The sequence below is a fragment of the Tamandua tetradactyla genome, chromosome 6 (genome assembly GCF_023851605.1).
Source record: "Tamandua tetradactyla isolate mTamTet1 chromosome 6, mTamTet1.pri, whole genome shotgun sequence".
Taxonomy (NCBI): domain Eukaryota; kingdom Metazoa; phylum Chordata; class Mammalia; order Pilosa; family Myrmecophagidae; genus Tamandua; species Tamandua tetradactyla.
The window spans coordinates 57,627,158-57,646,812 of record NC_135332.1 but is presented as its reverse complement, the minus strand read 5'-3'; the positions used below and the strand labels follow the sequence as shown (position 1 = coordinate 57,646,812).

At 43.3% G+C, this 19,655-nt stretch overlaps 2 protein-coding genes across 3 annotated transcripts in view; both read left to right on the top strand.

Moving 5' to 3' along the window:
• Positions 1-14,338, top strand: part of SHPK (sedoheptulokinase) — a 33,230-nt gene extending 18,892 nt beyond the window's left edge. The window contains exons 4-7 of the mRNA XM_077165564.1: positions 211-363; positions 1,441-1,616; positions 6,742-6,942; positions 12,179-14,338. Coding sequence (XP_077021679.1) covers positions 211-363; positions 1,441-1,616; positions 6,742-6,942; positions 12,179-12,591 — 943 coding nt within the window. The 3' untranslated portion in view covers positions 12,592-14,338. The remainder of the gene's footprint in view (positions 1-210; positions 364-1,440; positions 1,617-6,741; positions 6,943-12,178) is intronic.
• TRPV1 (transient receptor potential cation channel subfamily V member 1) overlaps positions 6,841-19,655 on the top strand; it is a 42,340-nt gene continuing 29,525 nt past the window's right edge. Inside the window, exon 1 of one of the 2 annotated variants that reach the window (XM_077165562.1) lies at positions 6,841-6,942. Coding sequence is in view for 1 of the 2 variants with exons in the window: in XM_077165561.1 (XP_077021676.1) it covers positions 17,508-17,729 (222 nt within the window). In the remaining variant the exon portion in view is untranslated. Of the gene's footprint in view, positions 6,943-17,467; positions 17,730-19,655 lie in introns of those variants that run through there. The other variant, XM_077165561.1, reaches the window with a different exon arrangement.

Sequence of the window (19,655 nt, the reverse complement as noted above, 5' to 3'; positions counted from 1 at the left end):
CAACTGTGACATGTTCTCCCACGTGTCCCTTCACCTAGGACCTGCCAGCTTTGCTTGGAGTAGCTGGGAGGCATTCACTTTGGGAGGTCCAGCTGTACTTGAGCCACTGGCCTAGCAGGTGGGGTTCTGGCTACTGCCTACAGCTAGGTGCAACAAGTGCTTTTGAGACAATATCAGACTCCACTGAATTGTTTTTGGTGTTAAAAACAGCCCAGAGTTCCTGAAGTCCTACGATGCAGCTGGGACCATCCACGACTATGTGGTGGCCATGTTGTGTGGCTTGCGAAGACCCCTGATGTCAGACCAGAATGCTGTTAGCTGGGGATATTTCAACACACAGAGCCAACGCTGGAACTTGGAGATGTGGGTATAACCTTGGCAGGCTGGCTGCAGTCTGAAGTGTATCTCTAGAGCATAAGTTTCAGTGGGGTTTTCCCTTTTTGGAAGGACAGGCAACAGGTTCTGAAAACTCCCCCGTCCTGTTTTGGTCACTTGGCATGAACCCGTCTGTCACGAAACCATGCAGCGCGTGGTCTCGTGCTGTGCCCACCTCACCATGCTGTCCTGTTCCTCATCCACTCTCCTCAACCTGGGCTGGGTGCTCCAGTTCTCTGTGACCAGGGCTCAGCCTGTGAATTTCAAAGAACAACTTTTACTTTTAAAACATATTTAAAAATAAGATTAAGGGTACATGGGTGGTTCAGAGGTTAGAATGCCCACCTTCCATGCTGGAGATCCGGGTTCAATTCCCGGAACATGCACCCCCCAAAAATAAATAAATAAAAATAAGATTAAAAAGTGGAAGTAGAAGGTATGAGGAATGACTTCTAAGTTCCTTTTAAACAATCATTGCCTTTTCAGGTACAGAAGTCCATTGCCCTATAAGGGCACTTCCTTCAGGGCTCAGATTCTGTGCTCTGAAATAAAAGCACCTGGTAGTTCAGGTAAAGGATTTTCTAGCATGTTTTATAAAATTGACAGCCCCATATTCACTAACCTTGAATGCTACATCTGACATCCAGAATACCAATGGGTGTGATTTTGGTTTGGACTTTGCTAACCTACCATCACCTTGTTCTGAAATTCCAATGGCCTCCTTTTGCAGAGTGTTTGCATTCCTTTCAGCACAGGAGGTGGAAATTCTGTTGCTATCTGGCTCTTAGCTAATCCTTTCTGATCACTGCTGCTTATACTGGCTGTTTTCTCCCCCAGGAAGGTGAATCCCAAGCTTTTGAAAGTCAGTGTTCATTATTTTAAAAGCTCAAGCCTATGACTCCTGATTTTAAAAAAGCCAAAGAGGCTGTCTGTGAAGAATTGGATTCTACTTTTCCTTCTAGTTTGTGTATCCTATAGCTCTTTCCCTTGATATGTTTCCTGGAAACAATGAAAAACAGAAAACCAAACACCAGGTGAACGTAGGTGTCTATTTTTATTTTGCAGACTGAGGGCCTCAGGCTTTCCTGTCCACCTGCTCCCAGATATTGCTGAGCCTGGAAGTGTGGCAGGCAGAACTTCCCACACATGGTTTGAAATTCCAAAGGGAACAGAGGTGGGAGTGGCCATGGGCGATTTACAGTGCTCAGTCTATTCTTGCATGGCCCACAGGACGGATGCAGGTAATGTTTTCTTTCTTTTGCTCCTCAGACTTATGCTGGTGCCTCCTAAGTACCAGCTCTGTACCAGGTTCTAAAGGAAACACATAAGCAGCCTCCACTGTCTTTGCTCAAGGGGAGTTGCCAACAGGGCAAGTGATCTCTCTGAGCCCTGACAAATGTGTACAAATCTCTACTACGCCCTCAACATCAGGTGAGGGAAAATGGCTCTCTCCAGCTGACCAGTTGGTGTGTGATTCTGTGAGTGAGAAAATAGATTCATAGATTAGGGTATTTGTTATTGTGTGTTTGTCAGGAAGAGTACAGCAGATCTGATTTGAAGTGCAGGATCTCTTCTGTATTCACCATGAGAGACATCACAGTAAGGTGGAGACAGCAGTCTAGGGTAGGGGTTGACAAACTTTTTCAGTAAAGGGCCAGAGAGAAAATATTTTAGGCTCTGTAGGCCACATGGTCTCTGTCGTAACTATTTAACTCTCCTGCTGTAGTATGAAATCAGCCATAAACAATATATAAATAAACTTGTGTAGCTGTGTTCCAATGAAACTTTACTTATGGACACTGAAATTTGACATTCATAACGTTTTCACATCACGAAATGTTATTTTTCTTTTGACTTCTTTTCAGCTGCTTCAGAATGTGAAAATATACTGGTGGGATTATGAAATGGTACAGCCACTTTGGAAAACAGGCTGGAAGTTCCACAAAATGTTTTTTTAAACATTAAACACAGAGTTATCATATAATCCAACAATTCTACTCCTAAATATATACCCAAGAGATGGGTATGTATAGAAACATATGTCCACACAAAAGGTTTTACATAGAAGCATTAAGTCATAAAAGCCAAAAAGTGGCATTTTTGTCAATCAACTGATGGATGGATAAGCAAAACATGGTATTTCCATATAATGGAATATTATTAAACTATAAAAAAGGTATGGAATACCATGACATGTGACAACACGGGTGAATCTTGAAAACATTATGCTAAATGCAGTCACAAAAGACCATATATTATGTAATTCCATTTATAAATAATGTCCATAATAGGCAAATCCATGGAGACAGAATACAGTTTGATGATTGGTAGGGGCCAAGGAGAGGTGGAAATGGATAATGTCTGCTAACAGGTATAATGAAAAATTAGATAGTATTGGTAGTTATAGAGCTCTGTGAATAAACTAAAAGTCTGTGAATGGGTAGATTCTGTGTTAAATGAATTATATCTCAATAGTTATTATTAAAAAAAGTAGTAACCATTCTTAGTTCACAAGCCATACAGCAACAGGTGGCCTGTGGGCCGTAGTTTACTGATCCCTGGTCTAGGGTAAGAGTCTGGGCGTGCCCGTCTGAGCAGGTGGTTGCAGGATGATGCACAGTGCCACCCTAGCATGTGCGTTTCATCCAGTCCTCCCAGCAGCTTGGCTGAGCTAGTCCACCTGGATGCCCCTCCTTGCTAGTGAGAGGACAAAGAATTCATTCATCTTACCCTGTTTTTCCTTTTGTTATGATACCCTTGTCTCCTTCATCATTTACAAATATTACAATTCATCCCTGAGTTAAAAAACTTGGAGTCACCACTGTCCTCTGTGTAGTAGTTTATTCCTATTCTGTTGTATCCTTAAAAGACAAAATTTCAAGCAACTGGTTTTTTAATTTAATTTTATATATTTAACATACCAACGTTCAAACACAAACATTCTTACCATGTGATCATTCCATTCTACATATACAATCAGTAACTCACAATATCATATAGTTGTATATTCATCATCATGATCATTTCTTAGAACGTTTGCATCAATTCAGAAAAAGAAATAAAAAGAAAACAGAAAAAAAAATTCATGCATACTATACCCCTTACCCCTCCCTTTCATTGATCACTAGCATTTCAATCTCCTAAATTTATTTTAACATTAAGCAACTGGTTTTTGTTTGTTCACTTGTTTACTTGCTTTTTGGTAGTAATTTCCTTTTTGAAACAAAATGTACTTTTTTTCTAAACCTTATTAATTACACTGAGATAATGAGGATGCAGACGTTTTGAGAGCAGGTATTGGTACCAATGTAGTCAGTGGGTGAAAGAATACAAGGTTAGTTGACATTCTGCCTATATTGTTTTTTCATATATATGTAATAAAAGCTTATAAGAGTGACAGAATTCAAAACCTTTTTCTCCTAAATTTTCACCAAAGTTAATGTCCCAGGAAAGCTCATAGTTTATCCTGTGATTTTTAATTTCCCAAGTACCCCAACTCTTTCCGTAAATCCCTGCACTCCAAGGCATGGGTATCAGGGATTGAAACTTTCAGGCCTGAGTTGGAATTTCAATCCTTCTGCTTCCCCTGGTTCAGTGATCTTTGGCAGGCTGCTTCTCCTCCTTGAATCCTTGTCCTCATCCAAGAGAGGGTAATGAAGCTTTTTCCTGGGGTGGCTGTGATGGTTGAGATGGCGCCTGTGCAGAGTACCTGGGAAAGGCATTGATAAGTGTTCATTCCTTTCCTCTTACCTGATAGTTTTCAAATCTTAGGCTCTTCCCTTCACGGAGGGCTTTCCTGTATCTGGATGTAAATGTGATTTCTAAATGGCAAGGTCATCCCTGAAATGAGGCATTTTCTGGCTCTGGATTGGAGCTGCCAGCCTGTGCACTGTTGTGCTATGTCGATGGCAGTGTTGGTCAACTCGCCATTGGTGGTACCTTTACCCATTGCTTCCTGGTTTTGGTCATGCTTAAAGGCTTGACATGACATACAGTAAAGGTTATTGGCTTTCCAAGACTTGTTTGTGTGCTAGTTGCTTTCCATCTCCATTAAGTGGGAAAATTGAATGCTGACCTCATTTAGTTTGGCCCTCAATAGACTAAGAAGAGCAGATTTTTTTTTTTTTTAACCAAATCTCATAAGAAATGGAAGAAGAGAAGAGGCCACTGCAAGAGCCCACAAGCTCAGATCTAGAACTAGGGGTGAAAATCATCCTTTCTGTGCTAGATCTAGGAGATATCCCCTTGTTGGTGGAGGGAGGTGGAGAAGCATACCTTGGAAATGTCCCTGGGAAACGAGAATGAGATGCTACTTGCTACAAATGAATGAACTCTCCCCAGGGACGAAAACTTTTTGGCCTGAGGTTTTATTCTCTATCATAGTTATTTATTCCTGCAGAACAGATCCCAATACTTAGCAGCTTAACACAAAAAGCATTTATTTTCTCTTGAAGTTTCAGAGGGTTAGGAATCTGGGAGTGGCTGGGTGATCCTGATTCATGGTCTCATAAGGTTGCAGTTAAGCAGTCAGCCAGGGCTGCAGTTGTCTCTCGACTTGAAGGAGGCTGGGGGATCTGTTTTTAAGTTCATTTATGTGGCCATTGGCAGGAGCCTCAGTTCCTTCCACACAGGCTTCTTCGTGGGGCTACACAAGACATGTCAGCCAGATGCTCTAGAACAAGGGACCCAAGAGAGACGCTGCAGTGCCTTTTTATGGCTTCCTCACTCGTGTCTTATGTTGTCACTTCTGTTTCATTCTATTCATTAGAAAGGAGTCAGTAAATCCAGCCCACACTCAAGGGGTGGGAAGTTTGGTTCTACCTCATGAAAGGATGTGTATCAGAGAATTTGTGCACATATTTAAAAAAATATGTTTTTATTGAGAAATCTCCACATACATACAGTATGACCATATTATACATCAGTGGCTCACAATATCATTACATAGTTGTGTGTTCTTTACCATGATCATTTTTAGAACATTTGCATTACTCTGGAAAAAGAAATAAAAAGGAAAAAAAAACCTCACACACCTCATACCCCTTACTCCTCCCTCTCATTCATCAACAGTATTTCAATCTACCCAACCTTCATCCTTTATCTCCCCCTATTATTTATTATTTTTTATCCTTATTTTTTTTTTTACTCAATCTGTATATACCCTGGATAAAAGGAGCATCAGACCTAAGGTTTTCACAACGGCACAGTCACATTGTAAAAGCTATATACTTATACAGTCCTCTTTAAGAATCAAGGCTGCTGGAACGCAGTTTAACAGTTTCAAGTACTTCCTTACAGCCACTTGTTCTAGTTTGCTAGTTGCTGGAAAGCAATATGCCAGAAATGGAATGGCTTTTAAAAAGGAGAATATTATAAGTGCTAGTTTATAGTTCTAAGGCCAAGAAAATGTCCCAATTAAAACAAGTCTATAGAAATGTTCAACCTAAGGCATCCAGAAAAAAATACCGTGGTTCAAGAAGGCCAGTGAAGTTCAGGGTTTCTCTCTCAAGTGAGAAGGCACATGGTGAACACAGTCAGGGTTTCTCTCTTATCTGGAAAGGCACATGGCGAACACGGCTTCATCTGCTAGGTTTCTCTCCTGGCTTCCTGTTTCATGAAGCTCCCCGGGAGGCATTTTTCTTCTCCATCTCCAAAGGTCGCTGGCTGGTGGACTCTGCTTCTCATGGCTATGTCGTTCTGCTTTCTCAGAGTCTCCCGCATTCTCCAAAATGTTTCCTCTTTTATAGGATTCCAGTAAACTAATCAAGACCCACCCAAATGGGTGGAGACACGTCTCCACCTAATCCAGTTTAACAGTCACTCTTGATTGAGTCACATCTCCAGGGAGATGATCTAATTGCGGTTTCAAATATACAGTACTGAATAGGGATTAGAAGAAATGGCTGCCTTTACAAAATGGGATTAGGATTAAAACATGACTTTTCTAGGGTACATACATACTTTCAAACCGGCACACCACTCCAATACACCATAAACTAAAAAGGGATATCTATATAATGCAGAAGAACAACCTCTAGGATAACCTCTCAACTCTGAAATTTCTCAGCCACCGAGACTTAATTTTGTCTCATTTCTTTCTGCTCCCTTTTGATCAAGAAGGCTTTCTCATTCCCATGATGCTGGGTTCTGGCTCATCCCTGGGAGTCAGATCCCACATCACCAGGGAGACTTACACCCCTGGGAGTCATGCTCCATGTAATGGGAAAGGTAGTGAGTTCACCTGCCAAATTGTATGTCCCATATTTTAAAAATTACCACACTCTCCCACTGCCCTGTTGTGATTTGTACTCTCCCAAATTGAATTAGCTCTAAAGGACTAACCTCTGCTTTTTTTTGGACCCCCAGTTCTCAATATCAGCACCTCGGTTCAGTTGGCAGCTTCCATGCCTTTGGGGTTTCAGCCGGTGCAGACTCCAGACCCTTCAGCTTCAGTTGCGTACTTCCCGTACTTTGACAGGTCCTACCTGGGAGTGGCAGCCTCACTCAATGGGGGCAATGTGCTGGCCACGTTCGTCCACATGCTGGTTCAGTGGATTGCAGATTTAGGTAAAGTATGGACTACATGGTGCTGTGTTTTCTACTTGTCCTTTCTATGTGACAGTGCTTTGAAACTTAGCTTGCTGTTTAAGCTTCCAGATTTTCAATTTCAGGCCCAGCCAGGTTCTAGCATATTTCTGCCTGCCCTCAGCTTTTTTCCTCTTGTCTTCTGAGCTGCCATTACCTACTCCTTTTTTTTTTTCAGGGGCCCTTTTCCCCTAACCTTGACTTTGGAGTATCATTTGGTCTCCCCAGCTCGGCCATGCCCCACTGTCTTACTTCTCTCCCACTAAGCTTCTGGGTCCCTTGCATTTAAAGGTTTTCTTTCTGATGATTATAGACAGCTGAAAATAAAATGATCAAATGTGAGTGAGTAAAAAGGCTCTTAATATTTTAAAATCCTTTTGGCATTTATTCCTGATGAGTAATTCCTTCCTAGCTTTCTTGAAATGGTCCCTGGAAGCTCTGATGCACTCCCTCTCTAATTTCCAGGATAAAATGAACCAAGCCTTCTTCTGCTCTTCCTTTATAGTGAAACATGTAACCTTCTTTGTCCAGAAGAGTTCCCTTTTCTAGTACTTAATGTTGGACTGAAATTTGTCCACTTCTAGGGAAATCATCTTCATCAGCTGCACTGGTTATCTGTAGGAGCTCCAAGTCAGGTAATTCCAGGAGACATTCAACTCGGTAATGGGGGAGGCACAGGCAAGTGTGGCCCACTGATATTGGTCCTGTCAGGCAGGCCAGGGACGCCAGGATTGCCAGGGGAGTTCCACCCCCTTGGTTGGGGTCCCCTTAGGAATGCTTCATTTAAAGAATTGGACTTTGATTTTGTTTTGCATTGCATCAGAAAAGGATTTCGAGATGCAGAACCTTCAAGCAAGCTCTTTATCAAGATAGTGGTTTAACTGGATTGATTGGGCCTTTTAATTGTTTACTGAGTTGGTAGTGTTTCTATATGAAAGCGACTTTTTCTTATCCCTGTAAGAGGTGGTAACATTTCATTTCTCGCATGATCCTTTAGAAAAATCTTTTGCATTTGCATGGCTCTTATTTTGGTTAAGCAGCAAGTGCTTTGAATGTTGGTTTTTTTTTTACATAACTTAACCTTTTATGAAGTTTCTACAACTATGCCATTTGATTGGAATAAAAAACAGAGGCAAATACAATAAAATTTACTCAGATAAAATGCATTGCATTTATTATCTAGAAATAGAAATATTAAAGCATAAAATACAAAAATAGAACTCTCACTCTATTTAGAATGCCCTAAGCCTACACAGTCTTCCAGAGGCCAGCAAACAGGGAACTCCACCTTCTGGTAGTAGGAGCTGAGACTCTGAAGCCTAAGGCCTGGTTTTAATGCCACCTCTGCCACTCACTATCTCTGTGCCTTTGGGCAGGTTTCTTAATCTCTTCTGTGCTTCACTTCCCTCTTTGAAAATGGGTCAGTCATAGTACCTACCTCAAAGGCTTGTGAGGGTGAAATGAGTTAATGTTGTGCCATAGTAAGATTATGCCTGGCCTGTAGTGTGATGTTGTTCATTAATCAACGTGGTGTGGTGGGTGGAACCCAGGAGAGAGTGGCCTGGGCTCCTGGTGCAGGTAAATCCCTGAGTCGTTTTATTGCCTCAGCAAGTCCCTTCTCTTGTATTTCCCTAGCTCTGGGGTTCTGTGGTTCTAAGACTGTGGCAGAGCAGTTTCTGCCTCTGTTCTTCCTCACTAGTAGATTAAGATGAATCAGGATGCAAAATCAGGGCTAGAAGCCAGGTCTCTTGGGCAAACAGCTGGCCAGACACCTTCCTTTCAGGTACCCCCAAAGCCTGAATAATGGCCCAGGCGTTTTCCAGCAAACAAGAAGACTTTGAGTATATGCTAACATTTCCTTTAATTTTTAAAAAATTTGTGATAAATACAAGCACATGATTAAAAGAAATCCAGTAATACAGAAGGAGTTATAGAGAAAAGAAGCAGTCCTTCCCCCTCCCTTTTCTATCCCTGTCCTTTTCCTGACAGGCAGTCACATAAGCTCTTGCAGCTATTGCATATGCATTTTTAAAACCTCCAGTTTTTGCTTTGGTTTGGAGGCCATATTTTAACTGGAGCAGAGCATGGCATTCAGAGGGTTGGTCTCTCCGCACATTTTCACCCTGGCCGGTTGTAAGGGGAATTAAGTGGGTTAGCCCATGGGCATTGGACTGAGAGCTGTGCAGTATCTGGCTCTGTGTACCTGGAGTCAGACATTTGGGCCATGGGTACATCCCTTCTTGGGGCATGTGGGAGCTGGCCAGGCCAGAAGAGTCTGCAAAGCTTCTGGAGCCAGGGCCTGAATTTTGTATCCCTTAATACTGTAAACTAGAAAGAGTTTTCTGGCATGAAGTCTTTTCAAGGGGAGATGGCTGTGCTGTGCTTGCTGATTGGGTTCAGGAGGGGCTCACAGACTCATCTTTTAGAGTTGATTCCAACCTATGGAGGAAGTCCTTAGGTTTTCTGAGGCTGAGTTGGGAAAGGTGAGCCAATGACCGGGACCTCTCCAGGGAGCTGTGACAGCTTTCACTGGGATTGGCTCACCTCTTGTTTTCTTCAGTCTCCTGCCCATAAATAATTTCTCTGGACACATAGTAAAATTGCATCTAATGTAGTGGTTAGGTCTGAGTCAGCATATAAAGCAAGATGGTATGAAGTTGAGATGGGTGTTGAAGATGCTTAAATTAGCACAGTGCTAATTAAATTATGTGTATCAACTCATTTAACCATCACAATGACCCTATAAGATAGATACTAATATTATCCCTATTTTATGGGTAACTAAGAGGTTAACTAACCTGTGAGGTAACCCTGCCAGGGCCTCACCTTGCGAGGTCAGGTTCCAGCACCATGCCCTGGACCACTTTTCTACACTCCCTCTGGAAGGTTTGTCCCTAAGTTTTCTTGCCCGTAGTTGGAACAGTTGCTATTTTTTTCAGTTGAGCACTAATAGTTGGCTTGTATCTAGGAACTGTGTTGTATGAAACATATGTTAAAAAAAACCCACCAGAATCACACTGTGTAGCAAAATAGTGACACCATGAGAGGCACTATAGCATTGAAGCTGAAGGAGCCAGAGCTTCAGAGCCTCCCTCCTAGTGCTTGCTGCAGGCATGGGCTCAGGATGCAGCAGCCAGGGTGCAGAGCTGGGCAGACAGTAGCTGCTTTTTTTCTTTTAAAGTTTTTTTTTTTTTTGAATAACATATATACAATGGCAATGACTGCCCTTTTATTCTGAAAGTGGCCGGTCTGGTATTTCCTCTGCCTTCTGAAGTATCTTGGGCCTCTTAAGGCTTGAGGTTTATGGGTATGAACTGGTTCCCTTCTCATTAGCATCTTCCTCTGCAAACTCCCAGCCTGTAGCTTCTTCTTCTCTGAAAACTCCTTCTTTTCTGAAAAGTTGGCTTTCATTGTATCTGCTTCCTGTCTTCCAAAAATGTGTCAAAATCTCCCATTCCTTGTTTCCTTTCCTATTCTTTTTATCTGTGGCTTTCTCTTGTCTCTTTCCTAAATGTGCCAGGATTTTAGTGGAATTTATAGAGGAAGAGGACGGATGCTAATATTCATTCTGTCACATTTAACCAGGAATCTTGCTGATCAAATTTTGACTAGTTGCCTATGATATTTAAATTATTCCACTCTCTCTTCCATTCCTGATATGTATGGTTGAATTTGTTTGTTAAATGTATCAGTGTGACTTATGTTCTAGCCTTCCCCTACCCATAGGAATGCTGACCTTTTTGGCCTGGGGTGGGGCCTGAGCATGGCATTTAGTAAAAGTTCCTTAGGTGATTCTCATGCCCATGAATGTCGGTAACCTCTGCTCTAGAGCTTTGCTACTTAAAAGTGTGGTCCACAGACCAGCAGCATTGGTATCCTCTGGGAGTTTGTTACAAATGCAGAATCTCAGGCCCCACCCTAGGTCTACTGTATCAGAATCCCGCATTTAATAAGATCCCCAGGTGATGCAAATGCACATTTGCATTGAGAAGCACTGGTCTAATTGATTCTCAACCAAAGCTGCATATTAGAATCACCCGGGAAGTGTTTAAAAGTTCCAGTGTTCAGGCTGCAGCCCAGACCAATAAAACCAGAGTGTCGGGGGGTGGGGTCAGTCCCAGTGTGTTTTAAAGCTCCCCCATTGATTCTAAAGTACATCGATGGTGGTGAGTCCTTAATCTGGATGACTTTCTCCCTACTGAAGGCCAGATTTGCTCTCTCTCAGTTCATGGCGAGTTAGAGACCAAAAGTGATACTAAGGTCAAAGCTTACTGAACCTAAAGGCCTGCTTTCTTTGGAATGTAGATCTAATGTAGTGTAGGGGAGGAATATCTGGCTGGAAGTCTGGCTTGACAACAACAAGTTATGGGATGATCAACACATCACTTCTCTCTGAACCTTGATTGCCCCATGTGCATGATGGTGGTGGGGTGGGGTGATGGGCCAGACTTCCTCAGCTCTGTGCATTGGGATTTCTGTGATATTGCCAATAACTAGCAGCAGTAGCGATGATACTAATTGATCAGTGTCTGCATGTTCTAGTTTGCTAGCTGCTGGAGTGCAACATACCAGAGACGGATTGGCTTTTAATAAAAGGGGATTTATTTTGTTAGTTCTTCAGAGGAAAGGCAGCTAACTTTCATCTGAAGTTCTTTCTTATGTGGGAAGGCTCAGGGTAATCTCTGCTGGCCTTCTCTCCAGGCCTCTGGGTTCCAACAACTTTCTCCAGGGTGATTCCTTTCTGCATCTCCAAAGGCCTGGGCTGAGCTGCTTGTGCTGAGATGAGGTATGCCAAACTGCTTGGGCTGTGCTACGTTGTGCTCTCTCATTTAAGCGCCAGCCAGTTAAGTCAAACGTCATTCATTGCAGCAGGCATCACTCCTAGCTGACTGCAGATGTAATTAACAACAGATGAGGCTCATGAACCATTGGCTCATGTCCACAGCAACAAAATTAGGTGCCTTCACCCGTCCAAGTTGACAACTGAATCTAACTACCACACTACATTTGACCCTCTTGGACCAAGGCCCCCTCTACTGTCTTGGGATTTAAGGCTCATGGTAATACTTATGGAATATGTCACTGAAGTCTGGGCTGGGGTCTACAGAAGATAGCTGGCTGGTAGTCTGGAAGCAGCCAGCCACATTGTAAGGAGGGGGCAGCAAGTAGCCTGCAGCACAGGGGTGCATAAGCTCACACAGATCTCTGTTCCTGGCAGGCCTGGAGGTCGAAGAATCTACTGTGTATTCCCACATGATCCAGGCGGCTGTGCAGCAGAAAGACACCTGCCTCACCATCACCCCAACAGTTTTGGGAGAGAGGCACCTTCCAGACCAACTGGCCTCGGTGACCAGGATCTCCTCCTCTGATCTCTCCCTGGGCCACGTGACCCGCGCCCTGTGCCGAGGCATTGTCCAGAACTTGCACTCGATGCTTCCATTTCAGCAGCTCAAAGAGTGGGGTGTGGAGCGAGTGATTGGGAGTGGGAGTGCACTGTCCAGGAATGAGGTGCTGAAGCAGGAGGTACAGAAGGCCTTCCCTCTCTCTGTGTCCTTTGGGCAGGATGTGGACGCAGCTGTTGGGGCAGCTCTGGTCATGCTCCGTAGAAACCTCAATCAGAAGAAGTCTTAGTAAACTCTGGCCAAAGGACTGCTGCAAATTTTGTCTAAATAACATTCCTGACATGATCTTGGACTCATCCTTTTCCTGGATAGCTCTGTGGGAAGCTTTTAAGCACTGCTTGTGGATTTCAATATTGACCAGTAATTTACCTTTGGGGAATACTCTAATAATGCAGTTAAGAATCATTAATCAGACCCCCAAATCAGTGACCTCAGAAAGAGACCCTGCTGGGAGCTGGTTACAAATGCAAATGTGGAAAATAGGAAGTAAAAGAAAGAACAGTAGTTCAGCTCCTTGTGATTCACTTGTAGCAAAGGAAAAAGAAATCTGGATTTTAGACACCAAAAAATCTGGTGGCTCTGGGCTCCAAATAAGAACAGGAGACCCGCCCAACCATGTCCAGCTTTTGGATTGATTGTTTTTAGAGACTTGAAGTACACACTTGGGTCATGTTCACTGTTGGAAAAGTCCTTCTCTACTAGCTTATACCAGATTTCTCAATTATGTGGTCTCTGCCCATAATCTCTTCTAAAGAAAACTTCTCCTCCAAAGGCTGTTATTAAAGGGAGCAGTGCTCAGGGGACCTTGTTTTGTAGACCTGGAGATCCTGTTCCCCATCTTCGGTGGTTAGCTGGGGTAGGCGTTGACCAAGGCTGGTGAAACTGGCTGGCCCAGATGAAGTTACAGAGGTCGTACTGGCCTTCTCTCCCCTCAGGGGATCCTGCTACACTGCGAGTGCCCTAGCTTCTCACAACACAGCTGTCTTGAAGGCATGTAACAGAGAGGGAAAGGCAGATGGCATAAACAGCCAGGGGTCAGATGCTACATGGCCATCACCATTCAGACACATTGTTCCTAAGAGTCTCACAAGAGCCTTTTCCAGGAGTGTATCTGTGCAACAGTATATTTTTGCCCCTGCACATCCCTAGGGAGCCTTCTTTGGAAAGGTTTGGCCAACTTTAATCAGAGAAAACCCTGTCTCCTAAAGCCAGCTCTGTGCTCCTGGCTCAGCAGAAACATCCAGCATGAGCTGTCATCCCTTCAGGGATCCCAGAGCAATTAAAAACTTCTCAGGGTTGGAAGGGATGCTGGCCATCGTTGCTCCATTTACTTCTGGAATCCAGAAGGGTGATCCCAGGCTCAGACAGACCTGACTCGGGTAACCAGCCAACCATGAATTTTGGAAGCAGGCATGTTGTCTCTTTGTAAATGCCCTTTTATAATTGTCTGAAGCTACTTCATTAGTTTACCTGGTCATGATGATTGATTTTCTGATATTAATAAAGTTCGTTCCTCTAGAATCTGTTTCTTTAATAAAATACACACCTGTCTGTTTTGGTATGACTGTAAGATTACAGCACAGCCACAAATCTCAGTTTGGGAGGTTGAATATAGCTCTAAGGAATCATTATTACGTTGTCCTAGAGGAAAGTCCTGCCACAGTTTCCTTTGAAGTTCAGCAGTTGAAAATCACTCAGGAAAGTCATATATTTTCTTAGCCAGAATGAGTTAAGAGGCCATCATTTTGGAGTCCCTGAGAAAGGCCTTAGGAGAGAGAAGGTACCGCAGATAGCCCTGTCAGAGGTAAGGAGGAATCAGGTCTGTGACCTCCAGGAGGCAGTCTGTCTTGCATTCTCTGGGTGCTGTGATTGAAGCATGTTTATATAAGATTAGGACCTGGACAGGGGTCCTGAAAGCCTAGGTAGCCCAGCCCAGTACCCAGTGTGGTACCAGAATTCTGTGTCTCCTTTCCAGACCAGGTATTCACTCCACCTCTGAGGGCTAATCACTGAGTTCAATTTTGTCAACTAACCTGCTGGTACTTACATTATACATGGACTGGGGGGCCCAGAGCCTCTGTTGGGGGTAGAGTACAGCTACCAGGGCCTCATTTCTCCATCCTGAACTCACAGACCACTCACTGTTTCTGGAGGCCAATCAGTGTTTGAGACCAGCATGATTCTACTGTGCTGGTCATTAAGGCTGTCCACTGATAGCCTTATCTTAGGTGCACATGGTAAGGTTGCACTTTCCCACGTGAAGTGCCTTGGCCCATGAAATGTGAACACAAGTGTGTAACTTGTGGGCCAAAGCCTCTAAGATCCAGTGTGAGATTTGCCACAAGTGGCTGGTAATGTTCCAAATAGTGGAGGCTTGCTCAGCCTGGTTGCTGAGCAGGGACAGCATGGTGTGAGCCTTCACCAACCAGCAAGGGACATGTAGTGTGACTAAGAAGTAAATCTTTGATGTTTGAAGCCACTGAGATTTGGGGGTTGTTTGTTACCACAGCATAACTTAGTTCATCCTGATCAGTACAGCTGATAGAGACTATTCCTAAGACGGTTCAAGTGTACCCAGCACAGACCTAAACTAGTCTTATTTATTGAGCATCTACTACCAGCTGGGCCTCTGTCAGGTACTGCCACATGTTTTTTTTTTTTAAAATAGCTTTAAAAAAATATTTATCAAGAAATCTTCACACACATACAGTCCATATATGGTATACAATCAATGGCTCATAATATCATTACATAGTTACGTATTCATCACCATGATCCTTTTTAGAAAATTTGCATCACTCCAGAAAAAGAAATAAAAAGAAAAAAGAAAAAAGAACTCGTACATTCCATACCCCTCCCTCTCACTGACCACTAGTATTTTCATCTACCCAATTTTTTTAACCTTTTATTCCCCTCCCCATTATTTATTTTTTTTAACCTTGTTTTTAAACTTATCTATCCATACCCTGGAGAAAAGGAGCATCAGACACAAGGTTTTCACTATCATACAGTAGCACTGTAAAAGCTGTATAGTTCTACAATCAGCTTCAAGAATCAAGACTACTGGAACACAGCTCAACAGTTCAGGTACTTCCCTCTTGCCACTCCAATACAACATAAAATAAATAGGGTTATCTATATAATGCATAAGAATAACCTCCAGGATACCCTCTTAACTTTGTTTGAAAACTCAGGCACAGAAACTTTATTTGTCTCATCTGTATCTTCCTCTTTGTGGTCAATAAGGTTTTTTCAATCCCATGATGCCAAGTTCTGGCTTATCTTGGGAGTCCTGTCCCATGTTGCCAGGGAGATATATACCCCGGGGAGTCATGTCCCATGTAGGTGGGAAGGGCAGTGAGTTCACTTGCTGATTTGGCTTAGAGAGAGAGAGGCCACATCTGAGCAAGAAAAGAGGTTCTCTGGGGGTGACAATAATTATAAGTAGGCTTAGCTTCTCCTTTGCAGGAATAAATTTTATAGGGGCAAACCCTAAGGTTAAGGGCTCAGCCTATTGAATTGGTTGTTCCCACTGCTTGTGAGAATATAGGGAGTTCCCCAGATGAGGAAGTTTATATTTCCTCCTTTCTCCCAGGTCCTCCAAGTGGACTTTGCAAATACTTTCTTATTCTCTGCCCAAATTGCTCTGGGATATGTCCTGGTATCACAGTAACCTGTATAAACCAACAGAATCTTATGTCCTAATTCAAGATTCCAGGAAATTATGGTATTCAAATAAACTGACCATACAAGTTAAATTAGATAATGCACTACCCACAGTATAAATTTTGCACCAAATAAACATTTCCTCCTTTGGTTTTACACAGAAGGTGAAGTTTTAAAATATAGACCATATCATCCTTTACCCTATATTCTGATTTACCTTAGTCCTATCCATTTCAGTTTCATTCGTATTGCTCATCGAAGTCTGATGACTTTTTCAAAATTTTAAACAGTTGCTATATGGAGTAATGTTGACTTTCATAGCTTCAGTGCTCTATATCAGAGTCTCAGGTGTCATATACATATCTGAAGTTTCAGGGAATGACCAGGTTATACTCAAATAACTCAGTATTTCAGAATTTAGAAATAACAACTCCTGTATATATGTGACTGCTGTGAGAGCTTACAATCTATGACCCTTTGCAACTGGCTCCAACCTATGATAACCCATGCTCTTGACTTCAATTCTCTGAGTTTGGACATTATAGTTAGTCCATATGAGTGAGACTTTTTGTTTCTGTTCTTTCATTCAACATACTGTCCTTAAGTTTCGTTCACCTAGTTGCATGCCTCACAATGCCACATGTTGTTGAATTTCCATCATCAGGGAACAAAATAAAACTAGGACAGAGTTCTTCATTCAAATGACATTGAATAAACTTTGCAGAGTTTCAGTCCATGGATACTGACAATAGCCAGCTTTTTTTGAGAGCTTACTGTATATTAGGAACTAATCTGAACTCTACTTGTTGAACTCATTTGATCATCATAATCCTAGGTGGGTACTATTGTTATTCCCATTTCATAGATGAGGAAAGTGAGATACGAAGTAATTTACCCAAGATCACAAGACAAGGATTCAAACTCCAGAGTCTGCTGTCTTTAGCATTCTAGGTAGAGGAATCAGGCTAGGAAAATGTATTTGACTTAAAGTGTTTACCATCCAGAGTATGAGAAATTGTCTGGTGTGACTTGGTCATAGGACAGATGAAATAATGCCATGGGAGCTGTGCTGGAAATATTGGCCAGACTAAGAAGGGTCTTGGATGCCCGGCTTAGAGGTTGGACTTTATCCTGAAAATGGGAATTTGGACGACTGGGGCTTCCTGGGCTCTAGAAGGATAGCTAGTGGTTTGGATGGTAGGATGGAGAATGGGTGTTGGAGAAGGCAATACCCAATTAGAGGAGGTCTGGTGATAGATGGTGGGGCCTGGATCAGCACAGGGACAGAGGAATGAAATCTTCTCCTTAACTCCAGCCCAGCTGGCTCATTCCCCTTCCTTTCTGCCCCCTACCACACACCTCTGCTTTGACCCTTGACTGTATCTACTTAATGTTCATGTGGCTTTATGTTCTCTATTTTTTGTTTCTTTTCAAGTGGACTAAAAGCTTCTCGGTCTTCCTACACCTGGGCATGGGCTGATGTCCATGTTTGGAATGTCATCCCCTAAGGGCAGACTACTACCCTTTGTCCAAAGCCAGCTATTATGTCTTCTGCCTGCTGCAAGTCTCACTGCAGGTATGCTTGTCATTGGATTACAGCTGTATCTGGCATTCAAAACTCTACTCAAAATGTCTGCTGTTGGCAAGACCTGTTGGCTCTGCGGACTTCTGGTTTATGTCTGTAACAAGATGCTCCACCTGGTGAGTGTCAGAGAGAGCTGGTGCATGTCTTCCTCTCTCCTGGTTCATGGGCTTCTTGATAGCAGAGACCATCTAACCCTCACTGCACTGTTGTGGGATTTTCCAAGTATGCAGAGGGCCCTCAGCAAAGAGGCTTGCATTTGACCACTTCTCTCAGCCCTGGTGATCTGGACAGACCATGTCTTTGAAAGTGAGATGCTCTTGACAGAGAGATGCTTGCTTGCATGACTCATCAACATTAGACAAATCTTGTTTTTTTTTCATTAAAAAGCAATTAGTCACAACCTCAAGCTAATGGCCGGATATAGCTCAGCAGTCAGCAGACATGGTTCTCATGCTGAAATAAGGATAAGGAGAACAATACTTGTTCTCTCATGCTTGTCTAGGGCTTTATTGGCTCATGGAGCCCAGTCACATCAGAATCCTTACTAATCACCAGACTATCCCTGTAGTATAGGCAAGGCAGGTGCTCTTGCCTGCTTTGTGGATGAAGAAGCAGAGATTCAGCCATCAGCTCGAGTCCACATAGCCTGTGCCTGGCAGTTGGCCTCTGGACTCATAGCTCCATTCTCTGCTGATACAGTGAGCCACAGCGTTCTCTGCTGAGCCGCCACCTGCTGTTGCCTTCTTGTTCCCATTTCCTGCTCTGAGTCACAGCCCTCTTGGGCTGAGTGAATGCCTGATCCCTCTGGTGCTCACCTCCCCAACTCCATCCACTTCTGGAGGGTTCTGGCCTCTCTTGCAGGCCCCTGCCCTCTTTTTAGATCTGCAAGGGCAGCTGGTGACACTATCTCACAGAGCAAATGCTGAAGCAAGGTGATTTCTTCCAGGTGTACCATTCACCACCTGGATCCTGGACCTCAGCCTGTGGAGGTGCCTTCATCGCTTTGCCTGAGGCTGGACTACCCAGTTCCTACCTAGTTCCTATCAGAGGTGCCAGATTGCCCGGTTCCAGTTTCGGTACTCAGGCTTTTTAAAAACGTGGGAGTTTGTTGGTTTCTAGTTGTGCCAAAATGTCTGACCTTAAATTAGAGAGGAACACACCTGGACGAAGGAAATAAATTTGACTCTTATTGCTAAGGTCAAAGGCTCAGCTTAAGTGAAGGTGCTCCCTGCTGGTAAAAGAAAGAAGAAAGGACTGTGGCCATTAGTGGTGTTGGTGGTCATGGGTGACACACCAACTTGGCCCACCCACCTACGGGTGCAGCCTACCCACACTGCCCCACTGCCCTGCCTCTGGTACCCTCCACACCCAAGTATAGAGAAGTGCTTCCTGCCGTAAGTCATCATCAAAGCACAGTCTAGTCACAAAGAGTTTTAATGGCTACATTATTACATTGACTTGAAAACACCACGTTTCAAATTATGGCCCCGGAAATCACACCAATGGCAGTGACATTCATTCCCAAGGTCTTATCACAGCCACCACTGCGCGGGCTTCAGTAGAACAACTCAGGGCAGGTGCTGTTCAGATAAAGCCAAACAAGTCAATGTTTACCATGTGGTATTTTGGGCAAGACTTGGTACTAGATTTAGAGAAGGGAAATGAAGGGCTTATGAGCCCTGTCTTGTCCTGAAAGCATTTAAAATCATTAAGCAGAGACCAGGGAAGTTAACTTCAATATAAGGTTTAGGAAGCGCCAGACAAGACTTGTACAATTGTCCCTGTCCTTGGGAAAGTTGCACAACTTACCTGTGTGACATTTCTTTATCTGTAAAATGGGGACAAGTCATACTGACCTCATGAAACTTGGTGAAGAGCCGATGAGGTAATACAACAAAGTGCTTAGTCTGGCACCTAGCACATTGTAAGTGCTCAATAAATACTCACTGCTCCTCCTGTCAACCAGTATCATATGTGGTCAGTCGCCATAGGAAGTGTATAGGTTGAAGTTTCCATAGGAGCTTCCAGTTGAGCACTTTAGT